The sequence below is a fragment of the Talpa occidentalis genome, unplaced genomic scaffold (genome assembly GCF_014898055.3).
Source record: "Talpa occidentalis isolate TD23 unplaced genomic scaffold, MPIMG_talOcc4v2.1 talOcc4.8, whole genome shotgun sequence".
In the NCBI taxonomy this organism is placed as follows: Eukaryota; Metazoa; Chordata; class Mammalia; order Eulipotyphla; family Talpidae; genus Talpa; species Talpa occidentalis.
Window position 1 is genome coordinate 72,735,029 of NW_023605194.1, and position 16,982 is coordinate 72,752,010.

Genomic DNA, 16,982 nt, shown 5'->3' on the forward strand with positions numbered 1-16,982 from the left:
CAAGGGCCCTGGAACGAGAACTCTGCTGAGATCACTTGCAAAACAAGTTGGCTGGCTTCTGGGAGGAAAAATCCAGACTGAAGCTCCAGGGTCCCAAAGAGTGGAAGCCTGGATTCCCCTCAGTGTCTGATGACCCTGGCTGAGCCTCTTCCCCACGAACAGTCAACAGCAGTGTAACCTGGTGGGGAAGTGGCTAAGGAGCCAGCCCCTTGCCCTTTAAGCCTGTGGCGTTGAACACACAAAGGATGGGGACTAGTTGTTCCTGCTCTGTCCCCAGAAGGAGGAGTCCGACTACCCAGCCAACATCTGGAGCTTTAAATCCATGGCATGGCGCCGGGTGCAGAAAGCACCTCTGAAGTGGCGAATGAAATGGAGAAGAGATAACGTTCCTGTCTCAAACTATCAGACAGCAAAGGACATTATTTTTCTTCCTTTCTAAAGTGTGACCCCGACATGTGGCCAGAGCCCCATGAAAGATCCACCTTTGGTTCTGAGTGTCCCAGAAAAGCTGTGGTGTAAGCCTGGAGCTCAGCTCTAAGCCAGCTGATAGCGCACCTTGAGCAACTTTGGACCTTGGGCTCCTCATCTGTTCTGTAGAGGAGACCAGCTCAGGAACATTACAACATACCAGCACATTCAAGGCTGAAAACTGGGGTGAGGTGCCACCCCACCTTAAAACATATTTGGAATTCATTATTGGCCAGCAAGTGCGGGCACTGTGTAAGAACTGGATGTGCATAGTGTCGTTCCATCTCTACCACAGAGCGAGAGTGACTCTCTCTATTTTACAGAGGAAAAGGAGGTTCAGGCAGGTGGAGCAACTCGCTAGTTAAAGGTGGGACCGAATCAACCAGCTGGTGGGACACCAGAACCCAGGTTCCTGAAGCGCCCAGGCTTGCTCTCATGACAGCCATGCCGTCCGAAGCTGCAGTCCTGCCCGTGAGTCAGAAGCTGCTCTCTCAGCCGGCCTGTGCCCTTTAGCTCTTTGGGGTTTTCCAGTCTCGATACTAATAATTATTGAATAATTATAATTATTGAATAATTACTGCATGTCAAGCTGTTGTTGCTAGGCTTTTGTTAATGTAACAAATCTTTACTGAGCATCTTCTCCAAGGGAGCACCAGACAGGAGCTCTCACAGAGCACAGTCAGCGAAAGGAAATGAGATGAGAAGTGGTTAGAGGCACATCTTTCCTTATCTCACTCAATCCTCATCACCCTGCAAGAAGGTATTTTCCACATAAGTAAACTGAGGCTTAGAGTGGTCAATCTGCCAAGGTCTCAGAGCAAGCATGAGAGTGGCAGCCTCTGGCTAGTCCCCAAAGGACATGGAGCTGGGGTGCTGGGGTGCCCCGCACCTGGCTATCCAGTACACTTTGGCCCACTCGCCAGCAGTGGTCACTTTGCTTTGTCCTGCGGCTGCCGGGCACATGACCAGGAGTGCAGTGCCCCATCTGGGCCTGATCTGGGCCACACCCTGGTGCCCTGAGGGGCTTCCAGGAGGTGGGGAGGAGCACAGCTGCCCAGATGACCCGGAGTGGCTGGTCACTGAGTCTCTTCCCTGTCACAGGTCTCCTGTTTGTGGGGAGAGGGGGCCCTCTCCACTAGCCCCTAATGAGTGCACTCTGGCCAGCATCTTTGGCAGCCTCTCGCAGCCAGCTCCTGCTTGCTTACCGAGCAGGTCAGCCCCGTCTTGCTCGGGCGGCTCCTGCTCCCGTTGGAGGAATGGGCTCTGGCCACTCGGGTGGGGTCACGGCCACTGTCCCTCCACACTGGGACTTCTGGCTACTGCTGCCAGCTGCCAGCCACTCAGGCCTCAGCCCCGACACATACCCCACACCTGCACCTTGCCAGGTGTGTGCAAGACTGGGGAAGCGGTGTGCACTGGGACTGGAAAGCCCCGGTAACCCATGCTCCAGTCGCCACCGCCACCATGGGTGCTACTGGGAGCTGGGGACTGGAGGTGGGGAGGGAGCCGCCACGGGACTTAAAAAGCCAGCAGGCCCCATTCCTATTCACAGTGTGTCCTGTCTGGGCTTTGGTGGACTGTCTGAGCTTGCCTCCTGATGTGACTCTGTCCCGCTTGCCCTCAGGCTCAGCAGCTGTAGCCTGTTCCTGCTGAGGCCAGGTCCCTGCACCCGGACACTACCTGGGGTAGGACAGACTGCACTGTCCAACCCTGGCCTGGAAATTCTCTCTGTCTCTCTCTCCCTTTCCTTACTCCCTATGTAAGTAAAACCTGTTACTGTTTCTCTCCCTGTGTCCTGCATTTGCAAATGCACAGGTGAGGACGCACCAGCTGGGCTACACCCACCCCACCCCCTTAGTTTGTTTCCTTCTACAAATGGTAGGTCAGATTTCATATTCACAACAGCCCTGTGTCTGACAATTTCCCTTTGCGATAATTGGACTCCCAAGGACTTCCCAGGGCCTACACAATTTTCCAGACTCTGGGTGGTCCTTCAAGGGGCTCACAACATGTGCCAGCAGGAGTCCATACCATCTGTAGCCATAATCAAGTCATTACAACTGCACAAAATTTGATTCACATTCTAGAAGTCGCCTCAACCTGCTATGGGTCTCCTGCTGATCAGAGTCCTCTGCCTCTCTCCTCCCAGTGATGACCTCAATCCCTGCACCTCTCAGGAGCAGCCTTTCCCGGAGGCCACTCGTGGTTGAATCTTGAGAATGCCAAGTGAGGGTTTTATAGCACCACACAGGATGTGTTCAGCAAAGAGCTCAGCAGCCCCCCTCCACTTCCTGTTGTAAGAGGTGAGTGGCCGCACGCCATTTAGATGCACAGGAGACTCACTTTCTCGGGATGGCTTAGTTCTGCCACAATTCTCTTGCTAGTCAGCCAGGCTAGCCTCTCTAATAAGCCCCTGATGCTTAGACACTTTGAAAGCAGTTCAAGTAGCTTCTGGAGAGCTCATGCAGGGCCTGAGCTGGCCACAGGGAGCCTCCTCCTAACTGTCCCCCACTGGGGAGGCCAGAGAGCTGCAATCAACAGCACCATCCCTCACGGCTAGTGCTAAGTAGCCAGGTCAGTGTGGTCACTGTGTGAGACTTGACAACTCTTGCACTGCCACACACAGGCAGCAGGGCCGCAGGTGGCCTGGCCAGCAGGAGGTCACATCAGGCACCCACTGTTTCTAGGGTAGGACTTGGGGAGGGGCTATGAGGAGCACAAAGAAATGCCCCCAGTGCTTAAGGATTTCTAGAGAAATAAGTACTGGCCAGCACTCCAGCCAGGCTCTTCAGTACTTCCGTGGTGGGGGCCTCCCAGTTTGGCCTGATTAAAGAGCTACTATGGGCCCAGTTTGGGCCCTAGCAGAACTGGGCCCATAGGTAAGTCTTGGGACAGCTCCTAGGAGAGGCAGCGACCAGCAGAGTTGAATCACTGGCATCTTTGGCCAGTGTCTGACTTCTCAAGTGTGGAGGGAAATCTGTGCAGGGCTGGAGCTCTGCACCAGATGTAGCAGAGGGAGAGGGGGCAGGGGAACAGGGTCCTTCCTTTGGCACATGCAGATGAGTTGGCAACAAATGAGATCAAATGGAGTCATAAAATATATTCAATTAATCCAAAAGAAAAAAAGGGAACAAAGAACAGATAGGAAAAAGGAAACAAATAGCAAGATAATAAACTTAAAATGGAATTATATGAGTAATCACATTAAATGCAAATGATCTAAATAATGCAATTAAGGAACAGAGATTATCGAATTAGATTTAAAATTTCTGTCGCCAAGAAATGACCTTTAAATACAGAGACACAGATATCCTAAGAGTAAAAGGATAAAGAAATACCATGCTGTGTATGAAAAGAGAGCTGAAGTAGCTCTATTAATATCAGATTTCAAAGGACAGACTATTACCAGGGATAAAAATGGTTATTTCAGGCCTCCTCGATGGTGCAGCGGTTGAGCGCTGGGTTGCCAAGCTGCCTGCAGCCTCTGCAGCGCTGGTTGGATCCCCGGCTGCCGCTGCCGGGAGGGTCCCACATGGTGTGCAGACCTCTCCTGCCACGCCCACTGCTCCCCTCAGCAGTGTATTTCGTCAGTCTGCCTGTTCTGCTCTCTGCTCTTGCTCTGGTGAATTCTTTCATCCTCACGCGCTTCTGACTATACCCAGTGCTTGTGTAAATAAATAAATAAATCTTTAAAAACAAAAAAAGGTTATTTCGTGATATTGTTGAGTGGCAAATCCATAATACGGTTGCAGATTTCAACACCCCCTCTCCCAGCAACGTCTAAGACACAGACTGAGAGCGTGCCATACCTCAAGCACTGTTAGCTAGTATTATTGCTAATCACAATAATTACTATTGCTAATCACAATTCAATTTGATAGACGTTTACTGAACATTTCAGAGGTCCTGGACCTGGGGTAACCTGAGAGGAGCTGGTATGTATTAAGACCATTTGTTAGGAAGCCCAGGGCCCCTGAGCAGGGACAGGCCCCACCCTCAGGTTCGCTACTTATTGCTCCCCAGCTCCGCCGTGTGGAGGTTCTGGGTTCAGCACGTGGCTGAGGACAGGACCAGCCTGACCACAGGGACTTCCTCCTCTGGAGGGTTCTGAAAAGGCGGAGCTCTAGGTAGGGGGACAGTGAGGTGACCGCTGAGGAAGCACAGAGCAGGAGCCAGGAAACTCAGCTCTCGGCGCCAGGGAGCCACAGCTGAATGGCTGCAAGGCTAAGGGAGGTGATTCTTGCAGGTGGGGTACAGGCAGAGGCGGCAGGGAGGGAGCTTGCACGGGAAGCCATCGGTCCCTTTGGTAAGTGGGGCAGGGTCTTGGTCTTTTCACCGACAGAGGGGAGCCATAACTTGAGCCTGAAAGGAGGGACTACTCCTGTCTTACGGCAAAAAGTACCTGCCCAAACCACAAAGCCATCACCTGGTTTTATATCCAGGATGGTAGCCATCTTTCTGGTATTTTACAGAGCTTGGCTGAGTCATCCCATGAAGGGTTTCATGTGCTAATCCAAATTTAGATTGATTTTGAAGGCACCAGAATCACTGAGGACTTTTGTTATGGGGGTGACCTGATACAAATGCAGTAAAACTCTGGCATCAGGGACAGGGTCGGGGGATGAGGGATGGTGATGCCCCTTTGTCGGCACACACTTCCCAGGCGTGTCCTCACAGGAGCCTTGCAGCCATCCGCACACTGCGCCCCTGTACCTCAGCGCAGAGACCTGCGGCTGGAGAGTGGGGAGGCTTGCCCTGGGTGCTTACACAGTCTGGATGAGAGCTGGCTCTTCTGCCGCCAGGGCTTAGTCTTTAAGAAAATATCTAGAGCCTTTAACAAAACTTACAGTAGCGGGGACTCCCTGGTGGTGCAGGGGTTAAATCTCAGTGCTATCAAGCTATTGCCAGCCACTGCGAGTTCGAGTTCGATGCCCAGCTGGCCAAGGAGCAACCCACATGGTGGAGCAGACCTCTCCTGTCTCCCCACTGCTCCCCTCAGCAGTGTATTTCAGTCAGTTTGCCTGTTCTGCTCCCCACTCTGTCTCTGGTGAATTCTCTCACCCCCTGCACCTCTGGCCTGCACCCCAGCTCTTCTATGCAAAGTAAATAAAGTAAGTCTTAAAAAAATTTAAGGTAGAAATCCACGAAAGCACTGGTTATTCAAACAGCACTTACACAAACAGGGAAAACTGCGAGTTGTCTCACTCCAGCTCTCGCTCTAGCCCTTTTGACTTCGCCCCCTCCAAGGAAACACCTTCTAAGGGTTGCCCGGGTGTGGTGCAGACCCTCGCTCTGCCCTTACACACACACAATGGCAGTGTCCCCTGTGCACTGCTGGGCGACTTGCTGTCACCTCGAGCTGTTCCCTGTTGGTGCAGATGGGCCATCTCTCCTTCAGAAGAGGGCCTGGTATCAGCACAGGCAGCCGGGAGGCCCTCCATCTCCCACCACCCCTCAGGTGCTCAGTGGGCCCCAGACAGCCAGAGCGCAGCTCTGTGGGCAGCATTTCCCACTGGTGGCCTCTGAGAGGTTTTAGAACTGTACCTAGATCAATAAATATGTGTGGAAGAAGTTTGAGGCAGGCCCTAGACATATATTTTTCTTTTAATTTTAAAAACTAAGTATTAACGTGTCAGGAAAAAATCATAAGTACATCAAAGAGTGATTCAAGATTTAAAACTTTTCCTTTAACATAAGTTTAACATAAATACACATCTATTTTAAGAAAAATATAAGTAAATAGTGGCAGAGATAGAGCATGGACATGACTGGAATCCTATGTCTGGAAAGTATGGGGTGAGGTTTGGGAGCTGCTGTGGGAGGGGCTCAACTTTGCAACCAGGGGCGGGGAGCCTGATTTCTGAATGCTGTTCCTGTCTTCTGGAAGACCCAGAGGCGGGGAAGGAATCCAAGCCTGTGGGACACAGGAAGAGTCAAGCCCTAGCCGGAAGTAACTTAGTGGTCAGAAGAACGCATTTGGTTTTATTCGTCATCTGCACCATGAAATGTGACACCACGGCAGAGGGCAGAGCTGCAGGGGCCGCTGGGCTGCAGTGCCTTAGGGTGAGAATGAGCAGTGTGGGCAGACTTCCTTTTGGGGTCTGGTTCCCCAAAGGTCAAGAATGAGTGAACCAAACCACTAGAGGTCTCACTCCATCCTGGGGGCACTGGAGAGCCTCAGGGTTTTCATCAAAGGGGTGACATGGTGACTGCTCCTCTTCCACACCTGGAGTGTAAGTCTTTGGGGCGTGCTCCCAAGTAACAAAAGTGTTTGGGCTGTTTGGGCAACTGCTCGTGGTCCTCAGCCAATGGCGAAGATATTCTCTAGGAAAGAGGCTGACCCTGAACAAGGGGAGTGACTCAGTCAACTAGGGGTGCCTGAGGGAAAAGTTAGATGGCATAGACCTCCAAGATGTCAGAGAGCTCCCATGTACTTAGGGTTTTTCCCAACACACATGAATCTGCTCTCTGTGGTTGACCAGGGCACAGGCAGCCAGCCTGTTTCTTTGCTTGATGGGGCTCTGAGCCACCCGCACCTCCCTTCCTGCTCCAAACCAGAACCTTGGGGTTACCGCTTTTCAAAGATTAAGGCCAAACACTTAAAGGATGATCTCAGCGATGTTTTGAAAATGCATGAACATACAGGAAGGAGATATAAAAATGTTAATGTACAGTGGTTCTCTCTGGGTGGAGGAAAATCAATAAATTTCTTTTCATTTAACAGCAATGAGGAGAAATGCTGCCGAGCCGAGCTCTCCTAATAGCCATCTGAGGCCGAAATAGCTGTGCTCAGACCAGGTTCCTGCCACAATAAGACCCCAGAAGGGCCCTTGCACATTGGCTTAGCTCAGCCCAGATGATAATGTCAAGGTGAAAGGTAGCTCCATCCTGGTATTTAACAGAAATCAAGCCAAGGCGGAAATCAGAACAAACAATCTTTTTAGAAGAGGGGAGCAAGCTTGGAGCTGGGCCCAGGTTTTATTGATAGAAGGCTGGGTCCTGCCCAGTGTGCTCAAGCGGTGCCTGGCCTGTCCAAGGCAAACAGCAGCCAGCAGCTCGGAGCAAACCCCGCTCGGGCTCGCTGCCTGCTGTGGCTGCTCTGCACCCAAGTGGACTCCTGGCGCCTTCCCTGGTTCTCTGAGGCCCCTGTGTTCCACACTGGCCCTGCTCTAGACTCAGCCCTGGCTTGGCTTGCCCCAGGTCCTAAGGCTGAGCCCTCTCCCCAACAGAGGGAAGGGGGTTACTGTTTCCAAATACTCAGACTTGGAAGCACCTGTTCTGTTGACAGGCTCAGTGTGAGACAATGTACACAGCAGACACAAGGCCTTGCCTGGGGTCTTTTACCTGCCAAGCTCAGTGCTGGCTTGATTGTCCTAGGGCAGGGCTTCTCCACCACCCTAATTTGGCCACAGGATTCCTTGGGTGGGATCTTGCCCGCAAAATGCAGGGTGTTAAGCAGTGTAGCCAAGACCCAATAAGATGCTAGTAGTGACCCCCAGTTGTGACTGTCAAAAGCACCTCCAGAAACTGTTCCCTGGAGAGGAGGGGGCAAGTCACCTCCTGAGTCCTGGGAAGGTCTGTTCCAGAGGAAGGAGCAGAGACACAAAGAGGAGGTCCAGGAAGTAGGATTGGAGGGTGGGGGTAAAGGGGAGCAGAAAGAAGAGAGACTCGGGCACTTCCAAATGGGAAAGAAAAATGGGAAAAGAAATCATTGGGTTTTTTTTTTTTTTTTTTGGAAATGATGTACAGTGTGCTCTGTAAACCTCCCTTCTCCACCTTCAGCAAAATTCTGCATCCTTCACCAGGGCTTTGGGGGTCACATTGTCTCCTCTGCTCCCCCAACCCCTCACCTGGATAGATGGGTTCCAGTTAGGGACAAGTTCTGCCCATGAGGCCAGGTTATGTTCAGGTAACATAGCAGTCACTGTCCTGAAGTGTGAAGAGGATGTGCCAATTTTTTAAACATTTTAGAAATAATTCATTAATATTGTTATTCAAAAAACAGCCATTATATTTGCTTCCTAGTGATGCTTTCCCAGGGGGATAAAAAGCAGGGGGGATGGCAGGGAGGCTGGTAACACCTGTGGGCAGTTCAGGTGACTGAGTGTCCTTAATCAAGTGTGCTATGGCCACTTCTCTTCAATTAAGCATCGGTATTGTTTCATCATCTTGAGCTTTATCCTCATAATTACAGGGTCTGTTTGTTTAAAGTCTAGCTCCCCTACTCTATTCCAAGCACAGGGAGGGCAGGGGCCACGTCTGTTTACGTCATCACTAAGTCCCTGGCATTTGAATGTTGAATGGTCAACATTCAAAACATATTTATTAAATGACTAAATGGATGATCTGGAACATTCCTTAGTTTTTTGACTAGTAAACTTTGACTCATACATTAAAGCTCAGAACAAAGTCACCTCCTCTGGGAAGTCTTCCCTGATTTCTCCTAACAGAAACAATTGGCTGTGTATTGAAAACTTTTGATTCATGCTTTTTTGCATCATGCATCACGGTATATACTATTTGACTATATTCTGTCTTCCCCTCCAGAATATAAGCCCTCTGAGGATAAGAACTGTGAAGTATCATTTATTATCCCCACTTTCAATCTGAGCTTAGCACATAGTGGATACTTCATAAACTTTTGTTCAATGCAAGAATCAAAAAATGCTCTTCTGTTTATATTTCAAATTCTAGACATCAAAGTCAAAAAATGCTCTTCTGTTTATATTTCAAATCCTAGACATCAAAGTTCAGACACATCCCACTCAAGTGTCTTCAGCAAACCTAGAACCATGACCTACTTTGGGCATCAATTTTCTGATCCTTTAACACAAGAAAAAAGCATTTGCTCAGCTCCTCTGAAGTTGATCAGGCCTGACTGATGGGCAGGCAGGATGGTGTGCTATGATACCTCAGCTCCACATCTGCACTGCCTGGGACTCTGAGGCCTCAGAGACCTTCAGATGCTTTCCACAGGACCCCTAACCCACCATACCCACACCTCTGGTTTGGACCCCTCAAGCAGGCTCTGCACTAGGGAAGAGCTACAGGGGGCTTCTGAGTAGCTACACGCAAGTTCGAGTCGTTGTCTGTGGATTACCTCAGTCCCATAGAAAGCGGAGTGTGATGTGGCGATTTATATTGAGAAACATGTATTTGGTCTTTATTCCTGTTTCTGCCACATTACTCCTAAGAACAAACAAACAAAAAACCCAAAGCAAACAAACACACCGAACTGTGATCTAGCTGTCCAGAGCACAGCTGACAACCTGAACTTGAACTGACATCTGAGTGGCGGGAGGAGAGGGTACACACAGGGTCAGAATGGAGTGGAGATGTGGGGCTTATGGCTGGTGTCAGAGAGGTGCTCTGGCAGAGAGAAAACAGCCACTCACACAATCAGGAGCTGGACCCCATCTGTCCACAAGAGGACCCCAGCATTCACAGGTACCCATCCCACCTCCTGACCACCAGCACTCCTGGGAGAGAGCAGCCCAGCCCCTGCAGAGGCCAAGCCTGTCGGGCCCTCGAGCTCTGCTGCCTACCTGGCCCGAGGGTGAAGTGAGGGTGCTTTCTGGGGAAAGTCTGTCCCGGGAGACGCCTCCCTGCTGACTGCAGTCCAGCTGGATCAGATGGCAGCACTCCGGGTGGCAGGTGAATTTACAGTCTGGAGGGAAAGAACCACAGGGGGATTAGCACCAGGCCGGATCCTGACCACTTCCAACCAGACACCTGGAGACTCTCTGTCCCCAGCGGGGCAGAGCATGCAGGACAGAAGCAAGGGTGGGGGCACCGAGAGTGGGGCTACCTGCACCACCACCCATGGTGAAAGGCAACACGTCTGTGAACAGCTGGCGCCTGCTATCTGTGTCCTGCAAACATTACCATTGCCGTTTTACAGGCAGGCAACTGGGGCCTTAGGGACTTCTGTGACTTTCTCAAGGCCCATTGATCTGGCTCCAGCTGGGGCTCTTTCTACTAGTTCACACTAAGCACTAGGGGCCAGCCAGCCTTGGGGAAGGACTTAACTTTTCTGGGTCTAGTTCTCCCAATCTGCACTGAAGTGGTAATAGCGGCTGGCCTGGTGCACGTGGCGGGAGAAGAGGTCTTGAACAGGAAGTGTTTCTGGAGACAAAGGGCTCATCCCAGGAGGGCTGGGGCCTGCCTCTGCCCTGCCCCATCCTGGCAGGAGGGCTGGCTCTGACCCAGCAAAACTGCCCGGGACAGCGTCCCTGGTGCAAGTTTCAAAGAGAGTGTTCACTTCCATGGAAGCAGGACTTAAAAAGCTGGGGGACCAGCTCAGGCCCGGGGAAGCTGAGGCCAGAAAGGTAAAGGTAGGTGCCCAGTGACACAAAAGCTCAGAGCAGGGCCGAGGCTGCTAGGGCCTCCTGCCACCTCGGGGGCTTTCTCTGGAGCTTCCTTGGCAGAGGGGAGATGAAATTGGATGGGGCAGAAGGCAGCAAGATTTGGAGGGTGAGGGGAGTTTGGTTGGATCAATCTGCAGGCAAAACTGAGGTTTCAAGAGGGCCCCCTGGGGTGGCTGCTGGCCCAGGGATCTTGTCTTGCAGGAGGCCAAGGCTAGGCAGGGCTGTGGGAGGGAGGCCTCCTGAGTGTAGCCTGGTATGTTTGGATAATCTGGGTGAGAGGGGACCGCTTTGGACTGATGAGGGGTCCTGGCATTCTTTTTCTTCCTTCTAGCAAGCTTCAAAAATTCAGCACGTTTGGACTCTCTTTAAAACTGCCATAGCACACTCTGTTTTGGGGGTGGGTGGGTTTCCTCTTCATCCTACTCTTTTGGGGAGCATGCTAGCTGCCCCCTTCCCTCACACCCCACAGATGAGCACCCGGGCCACATTCCTTGTACATTTGTCTGCAGGGGCATGCCCCAGCAAATGGGGGACACAAGGAACCCTGCAGCCTCTGACTCAATGTTCCAAAGCTGCCAACTACCTTGGGACAGTCCCACCACCAGCAAGGACATAGAAGCTGCTGCTCATCCCCTCGAGCCTGAGGGCGAGGTCCACAAGGCCCTTCCTTCAGGCCTCCCTTCCGCAGGCCTTCCCGGCCCCTCCATGGAAGCCTGTCCTCTCACGCAGACACACAGGGCCACGCCACTTCTGCGTATGCACCCCAGGCCTGCAAATGCCACGTGCATTTCTGGCATAGGACATCCTCACTCCCAGCGTGGGATGGGCACAGGGGTGTGCAGGCCCAGTCTCCCTGGCCCATGGTGCCCAGAATGCCAGGGCTCTGATAAGGCAGTGCTGTGGCCAGAGCCTGCACAGAGCTAGGTATTGTTCTGGGCGCTGGTCGGGCCACACCTATGCTACTCTGGCTTTGCTCTGAGCCACGAAGAATGTTCCAGGGATGCCAAGAAACTGTTAGGGGGAAAAGGATGTCCTAAAGCTAATTCCATACAGGCTTTGTGGACTCCACCCCCACCCCAGGCCAAAGCCAAAGACACTGGGAACTCCAAATCCCATCACCACCAAAGGGAAGGTGGCTGGAACCTGAAGGTGGGGTTAAGCAGCCAGGTTGGTATAAAGGCAGACACGTGGGCTTTGGTGGGGGGGGTCCCCCATTTTGGCTCTCCACCAGCTAGCAGTGTCCGGCCAGCTCTGAGAGTGCCTTTGGGTTTCTAGGTTGGTGGATCGGGTAAGACGCATTAAAGACTTTATTTCCCTATTTTCTCCCTGAGTTGTACATTTTCCTTATTTCCTTTTCCCTTGTAAATAAACCTTTTATTAACCTTTTGTGTGTCTGTAGTGGAGTATTCATAAGTCCCTTGTAAGCGCGCAGGTGAGGACCCACAGCCAGGCAACCCGTTCAATATCGGGGCTGCTCTACAACAAAACAAGGAAGAGGAGGAAGAACTGAAGTTCTCCCAACTCTAAGCCAGTGAGAGCTGCCACCAACTCAGAGAGGGAGAGGAGGACCCACTTGGCCTCCCCTCACAGACCCTTGCACTGTCAACACAGGGGTCTCTGTGCCTCTGATTCACTCAAGTCCCATCTCTTTCTGCTCTCACACACACACACACACACACACACACACACACACACACACCCTGAAAACAGCACCAAAACCTCAGAAAGATTTTTTTACAGGTCTGACGCTGAGTTGGACAGAGCCAGAGAAGAGCAGAATCCAAGAGGAGTGTTTCAGGATTTTATAAAAAGCACATCTGAATGCCATGACTCTCCATCAGGGTGTAATCACAGACCGTGGCAAAACCACTGAAGCGCATCTTGGTTCTTCCTGGCCTCTGGAAATGCCAAGCCCAGGGCTTTCAGGCAGCAGAGATGAAGTCAGAGGCAGCCCCCTGCCCTTCTCTAAAAACAGAAGCAAGACCCCCTCCGCCACCCCCAGCCTGTGGGTCTGGTGTGCTCAGTATGGGGAGACCCGTGAGAGTCCCAGGGCTGGATCTCTTCCTTGGGAACTTGCTTGGACCCCACCCGCCATCTTCCCTCAAGGTGGCACACCTCCAGGGGCTGCAGTGCCCCTCAGATCCTCCGTCTGCCTTCAGCTAGTGCTCAATCTGGACAAGGAAAGAGATGAGGACAGGGTGGAGCAGGACCACCCGGGTCCCAGGGGACAGCCTTGCCCGCACAGGCTGTTCCCCCATCTTTGGCAGCAGCTTCAGCACCTTGTGCAAGGACTGCCCTGTGCCCTCCTACTCCTGGGGATCAGTGGGAATTCCTGGGTGCTCAGGCAAGTTGTGGGCTGCACAGAGCAGACTGGGGAGCCCCCTGAGAGGACAGAGACCACCGGCCGCTGTGGTCAGGGCTGCCTCCAGGCACAGAGATTCTGGGGAGCTTCAAGAAGGGATTAGAATCCAGCTGACTCATATTCCCTTATCCCAGGCAGGAAATGCTGATGTTGCAAAACAGACAGAAGCAGATTCCCCAACAAGAAGCCATAAAAGATTAGGGAATGACATTCCTAGGTTCTAAACACTGTCTCTCGAGGAGAACCGGAGCTTCTTGACCCTGGTATTGTCACCTATAAAATCGAACGGGCCCTTCCCGACTCCATCCCTCCCTTCCAGCGACAGCCCTGACGCATTCCCAGGGGATGGTCTGAGGCAAACCTGCTTCCAGGTTTTGGAAGAGGAGCCTGAGGACATAGAAGGGGCCAGCTGTGCCAAGGCACAAGGAGGGAGCCGCGAGCCAGGGTGGAGGGGCTCCCAGGGCCCCCCTCACGCCCAGGCTCAATCCGCTTCCTGGGTCCTGTAACACAGCAGAGTGGAGCAGGGGGCTTAAAGGGCAACGCGGTGTCTTCAAGGTCGGAGGTGAGATGTCTGCAATCAAGTTGTCAGGACCACGCTCCCTCTGGAATCGGAGGAGCAAAGCCCCCTCGCTTCTCCCTGGCTTCTGACTGTTTGCTGGGGATCTGCGGGGCTCCTTGGCTCGGAGCTCCATCATGCAGCCTCTCCCCACCTTCCCAAGGCCTCTTTCTGCGTCTGTGTCTTCACACAGTCCTCCTCCAAGGACACCAGTCCTACTGACTAGGGAGCCCGCCTGGTCTAGCATGGCCTCTCCTGAACTGGTCACATCCACAACAACCCTATTCCAAGTAAGGTCACATTCTGAGGAGCTGCAGGTTAGGATCTCAACATATTTTTCAACCCCAAACACAGACCCTGGCATGCAGAACCCTTAGACCCAAGCAGGCGGGCTTTCTAATGGACGCCACTCCAGAGACAAAGAGCAGCAGCGGCAGGGCAAGGAGACCAGGCAGCGCCCAGCTGAGGCCAGGACCACCTTTCTGTCTCCCTTCACCACCAGGCGCCTGGCTTGCATGGTCCCTGAAGGCCAAGGCCCAAGTGGCCACCTCGAGCAGGGTTGGGAGTCAGGTCCAGAGGCCTCGGCAACCTCAGCCCAGAGGCAGTACCTCTTCTTCCACTTCAGCGGCGGTGAACCCGCAGGATGGAAATGCCTGTGCTAGCAGATTGTTTATTATGCCGCAGTCCCAGTCTCAGTAAAAGAGGCCCTGGTCTCAGCTTCTTGCTGAGTTGCCAGGTATGAGGAGCCCTGAATGCCTCCCCACCCAGCCTCCACTAAAATCTGACTTTAGTTTCAGAAAATAAAACCATTAGCCAAGTTGTTGACTTCCAGTGTTAAAGAGCATGAGGGTAAATGGGCAGCTCCTTGCATTACTGGCGGTACCCGTTTCCTGCAGGAGTTCATGCTGAGTGTGTATTTATTTATATCTGCTACGTCTTCACTGAAAGGGTCATTGCACTGCTGTTGGTGACAGCAACACGCTAGAAATACCCAATGTCCATCTGCAGAGGGCCAGTTACAGTTCTGATATGTTTCATGATAAAATACCATTATAGATGAGGATGTAGTTTAACACTGACTACCTTGGAAAGATGTCCACAGTATAACATTGAAAGAGAAAAAGGGGGCCTCCCTGTTGGTACAAGGGGATAAGTCTCAGACTATGAATTTATCCGCAGCCACTGCAGCACAAGTTCCATCCCCAGCCAGGGAGCTACCCACATGGTGCAGCAGACCTCTCCTGTCTCGCCCGCTGCTCCCCTCAGCAGTGTACTTCAGTAGATCTGCCTGTTCTGTTCCCCGCTCTGTCTCTGCGGAATCCTCTCACCCCTGCACCTCTGGCCTGTACCCCAGTTCTTGTATGCATAAATAAATAAATCTTAAAAAAAAAAGAAAGAGAAAAAGGTTGTGTTTTATGGACCTAATTATATAAGAATACACACACATGCCTACCTGTATAGTATACCTTCTGGAAGGAAGATGACAAGCTTACTCTGAGTGATGGCATTTCAACTGTTTTTCATTTCTTTATAATTTCTAAATTTTTATAAGAAGCACATATTCTTTACTAATGGAAGAAAATACCACAAGAAAGCAACAAAGGAAAAGCATGGTGATGATAGCAGTTGGGGCGATCACAACCTATGACGCAGACACTACGTAGTGACGTCACATGGCCCACACCTACCATATGCACTCCTACCCTGCTTTTAAAAATAGTTTCTTTTATAGAGAAGTTCACAGCAAAATTAAGGAGAAATAGAGAGTCCCCATACCCCCACCCAACCTGGGCACCCCAGAATAGCCTCCCCTCACTAACATCTCCCACTATTCCTTACAACTGATAAACCTACATGGACGTCCATCACCTGACGTCCACCATTTACACCAGGACTCCCTCTGGCCCTGGGCACACAGTGGGTTTGGACAAATAGATAGTGATGTGTAGCTGCCATTATAGTGTCAGCATCGTTTCACTGCCCTAAAAATCTGTGCCCATCCACCCCTCTCTCCCCTCGATCCCTGGCACCCACCGGTCCTTTTACTGTCTCCATAGGTTTCCCTCTTCTAGAATGTCACATAGTTGGAATCATGGCCTTTTCATGTCAGTACTCTACTGTAGTCACATGTGTTTAAGGTTCTTGCATCTTTTCATCACTTGATAGCTCTTGCTCTCTTTTATTTTTTTAATGTTTCCACTCACCCTAGGGAAGGACATCTTGGTGGCTTCCAAGTTTTCATAATTATGAATAAAGCTGCTCTAGCATCTGTGCTCAGGCTCCTGTAGACACAGGAGCCAGATTCTTTGTGCTGCTCCTATTTTAGAGGATAAGGCAGCTGAGGCTTGCAGAGGCCTGGAGACTTATCGAGACCTCACAGCTGGTGCGTGGGGAGCTGAGTGCAGTCCGTCCTGCCTGCTCCATAGCCCTGTGTTCTGGAAACCACTCCTCAGAGCTGCTCCTCCACTGGTTCCCGGCCCCCCACCCTGCCTTCCTTGCAGCCTTCACTGGGGGTGGGGGTTAGGGTGACCCAAGACCAGAAGAGTATGAGTCAACAGGATTTGAGTAAGATTCCTTTTTCCTCTGCCCTCGCAGGTACCAGCGGATGCCACCCTCTTCAGGATCTCCACGTCATGCCAGGAAGCACCAGTTGACAGCTCACATCAGCCTCAGAACCAGCTGCTCTGCCTGCCGGCTCGCTGGTTCCCCACCATGGCCCTGCATGTCTGGGATGCCACGTCTGGGAAACAGAACCACTGGGGCAGGAGCTGTGGTTCCCGCACACAGGGTAAGCTCTCCAGGGGCATCTTTATTAGGCTTGCTTCAGGATCTGGGAACTCAGAGCCCCCACACTCCACTCAAAAAGGCCAATCTCTGCATCTCTGCTCCTCAGGACACTAGAACAGAGCAGCTGCCCCATGCGGGGAGATGCAGACGGCGGCAAAACCACTACACGGATATCGGCTCCCAGCCCAGCTGCTGCAGACACCTCAAAGTGCACCCCTCAGCAGCTGCCTGTCAGACACCCAAGGCACCCTGCTTCAAGCCTGAAGCAGGTCAGACAGAGGCCTTTGAGGACGCACACAGGGAGCAGACAGCATCTGCCCTCCAGAATCACACAGATCAGGGTTTGAACCTCAGCCCAGCTTCTGGTTGTTTAGTTCACTTCACTTCAATAAATTACCGCATTTATTCAGCCTGAATTTCCTGAAAAATGGAAGATTTGCTG

General features: G+C 51.9%; 1 protein-coding gene across 1 annotated transcript in view; it reads right to left on the reverse strand.

The window, feature by feature from the left end:
* The window catches only part of RASSF5 (Ras association domain family member 5), a 62,305-nt gene that overhangs the window by 28,386 nt on the left and 16,937 nt on the right, over positions 1–16,982 (reverse strand). Inside the window, exon 2 of the mRNA XM_037496148.2 lies at positions 10,014–10,135. Within this exon, the coding sequence (XP_037352045.1) occupies positions 10,014–10,135 (122 nt within the window). The remainder of the gene's footprint in view (positions 1–10,013; positions 10,136–16,982) is intronic.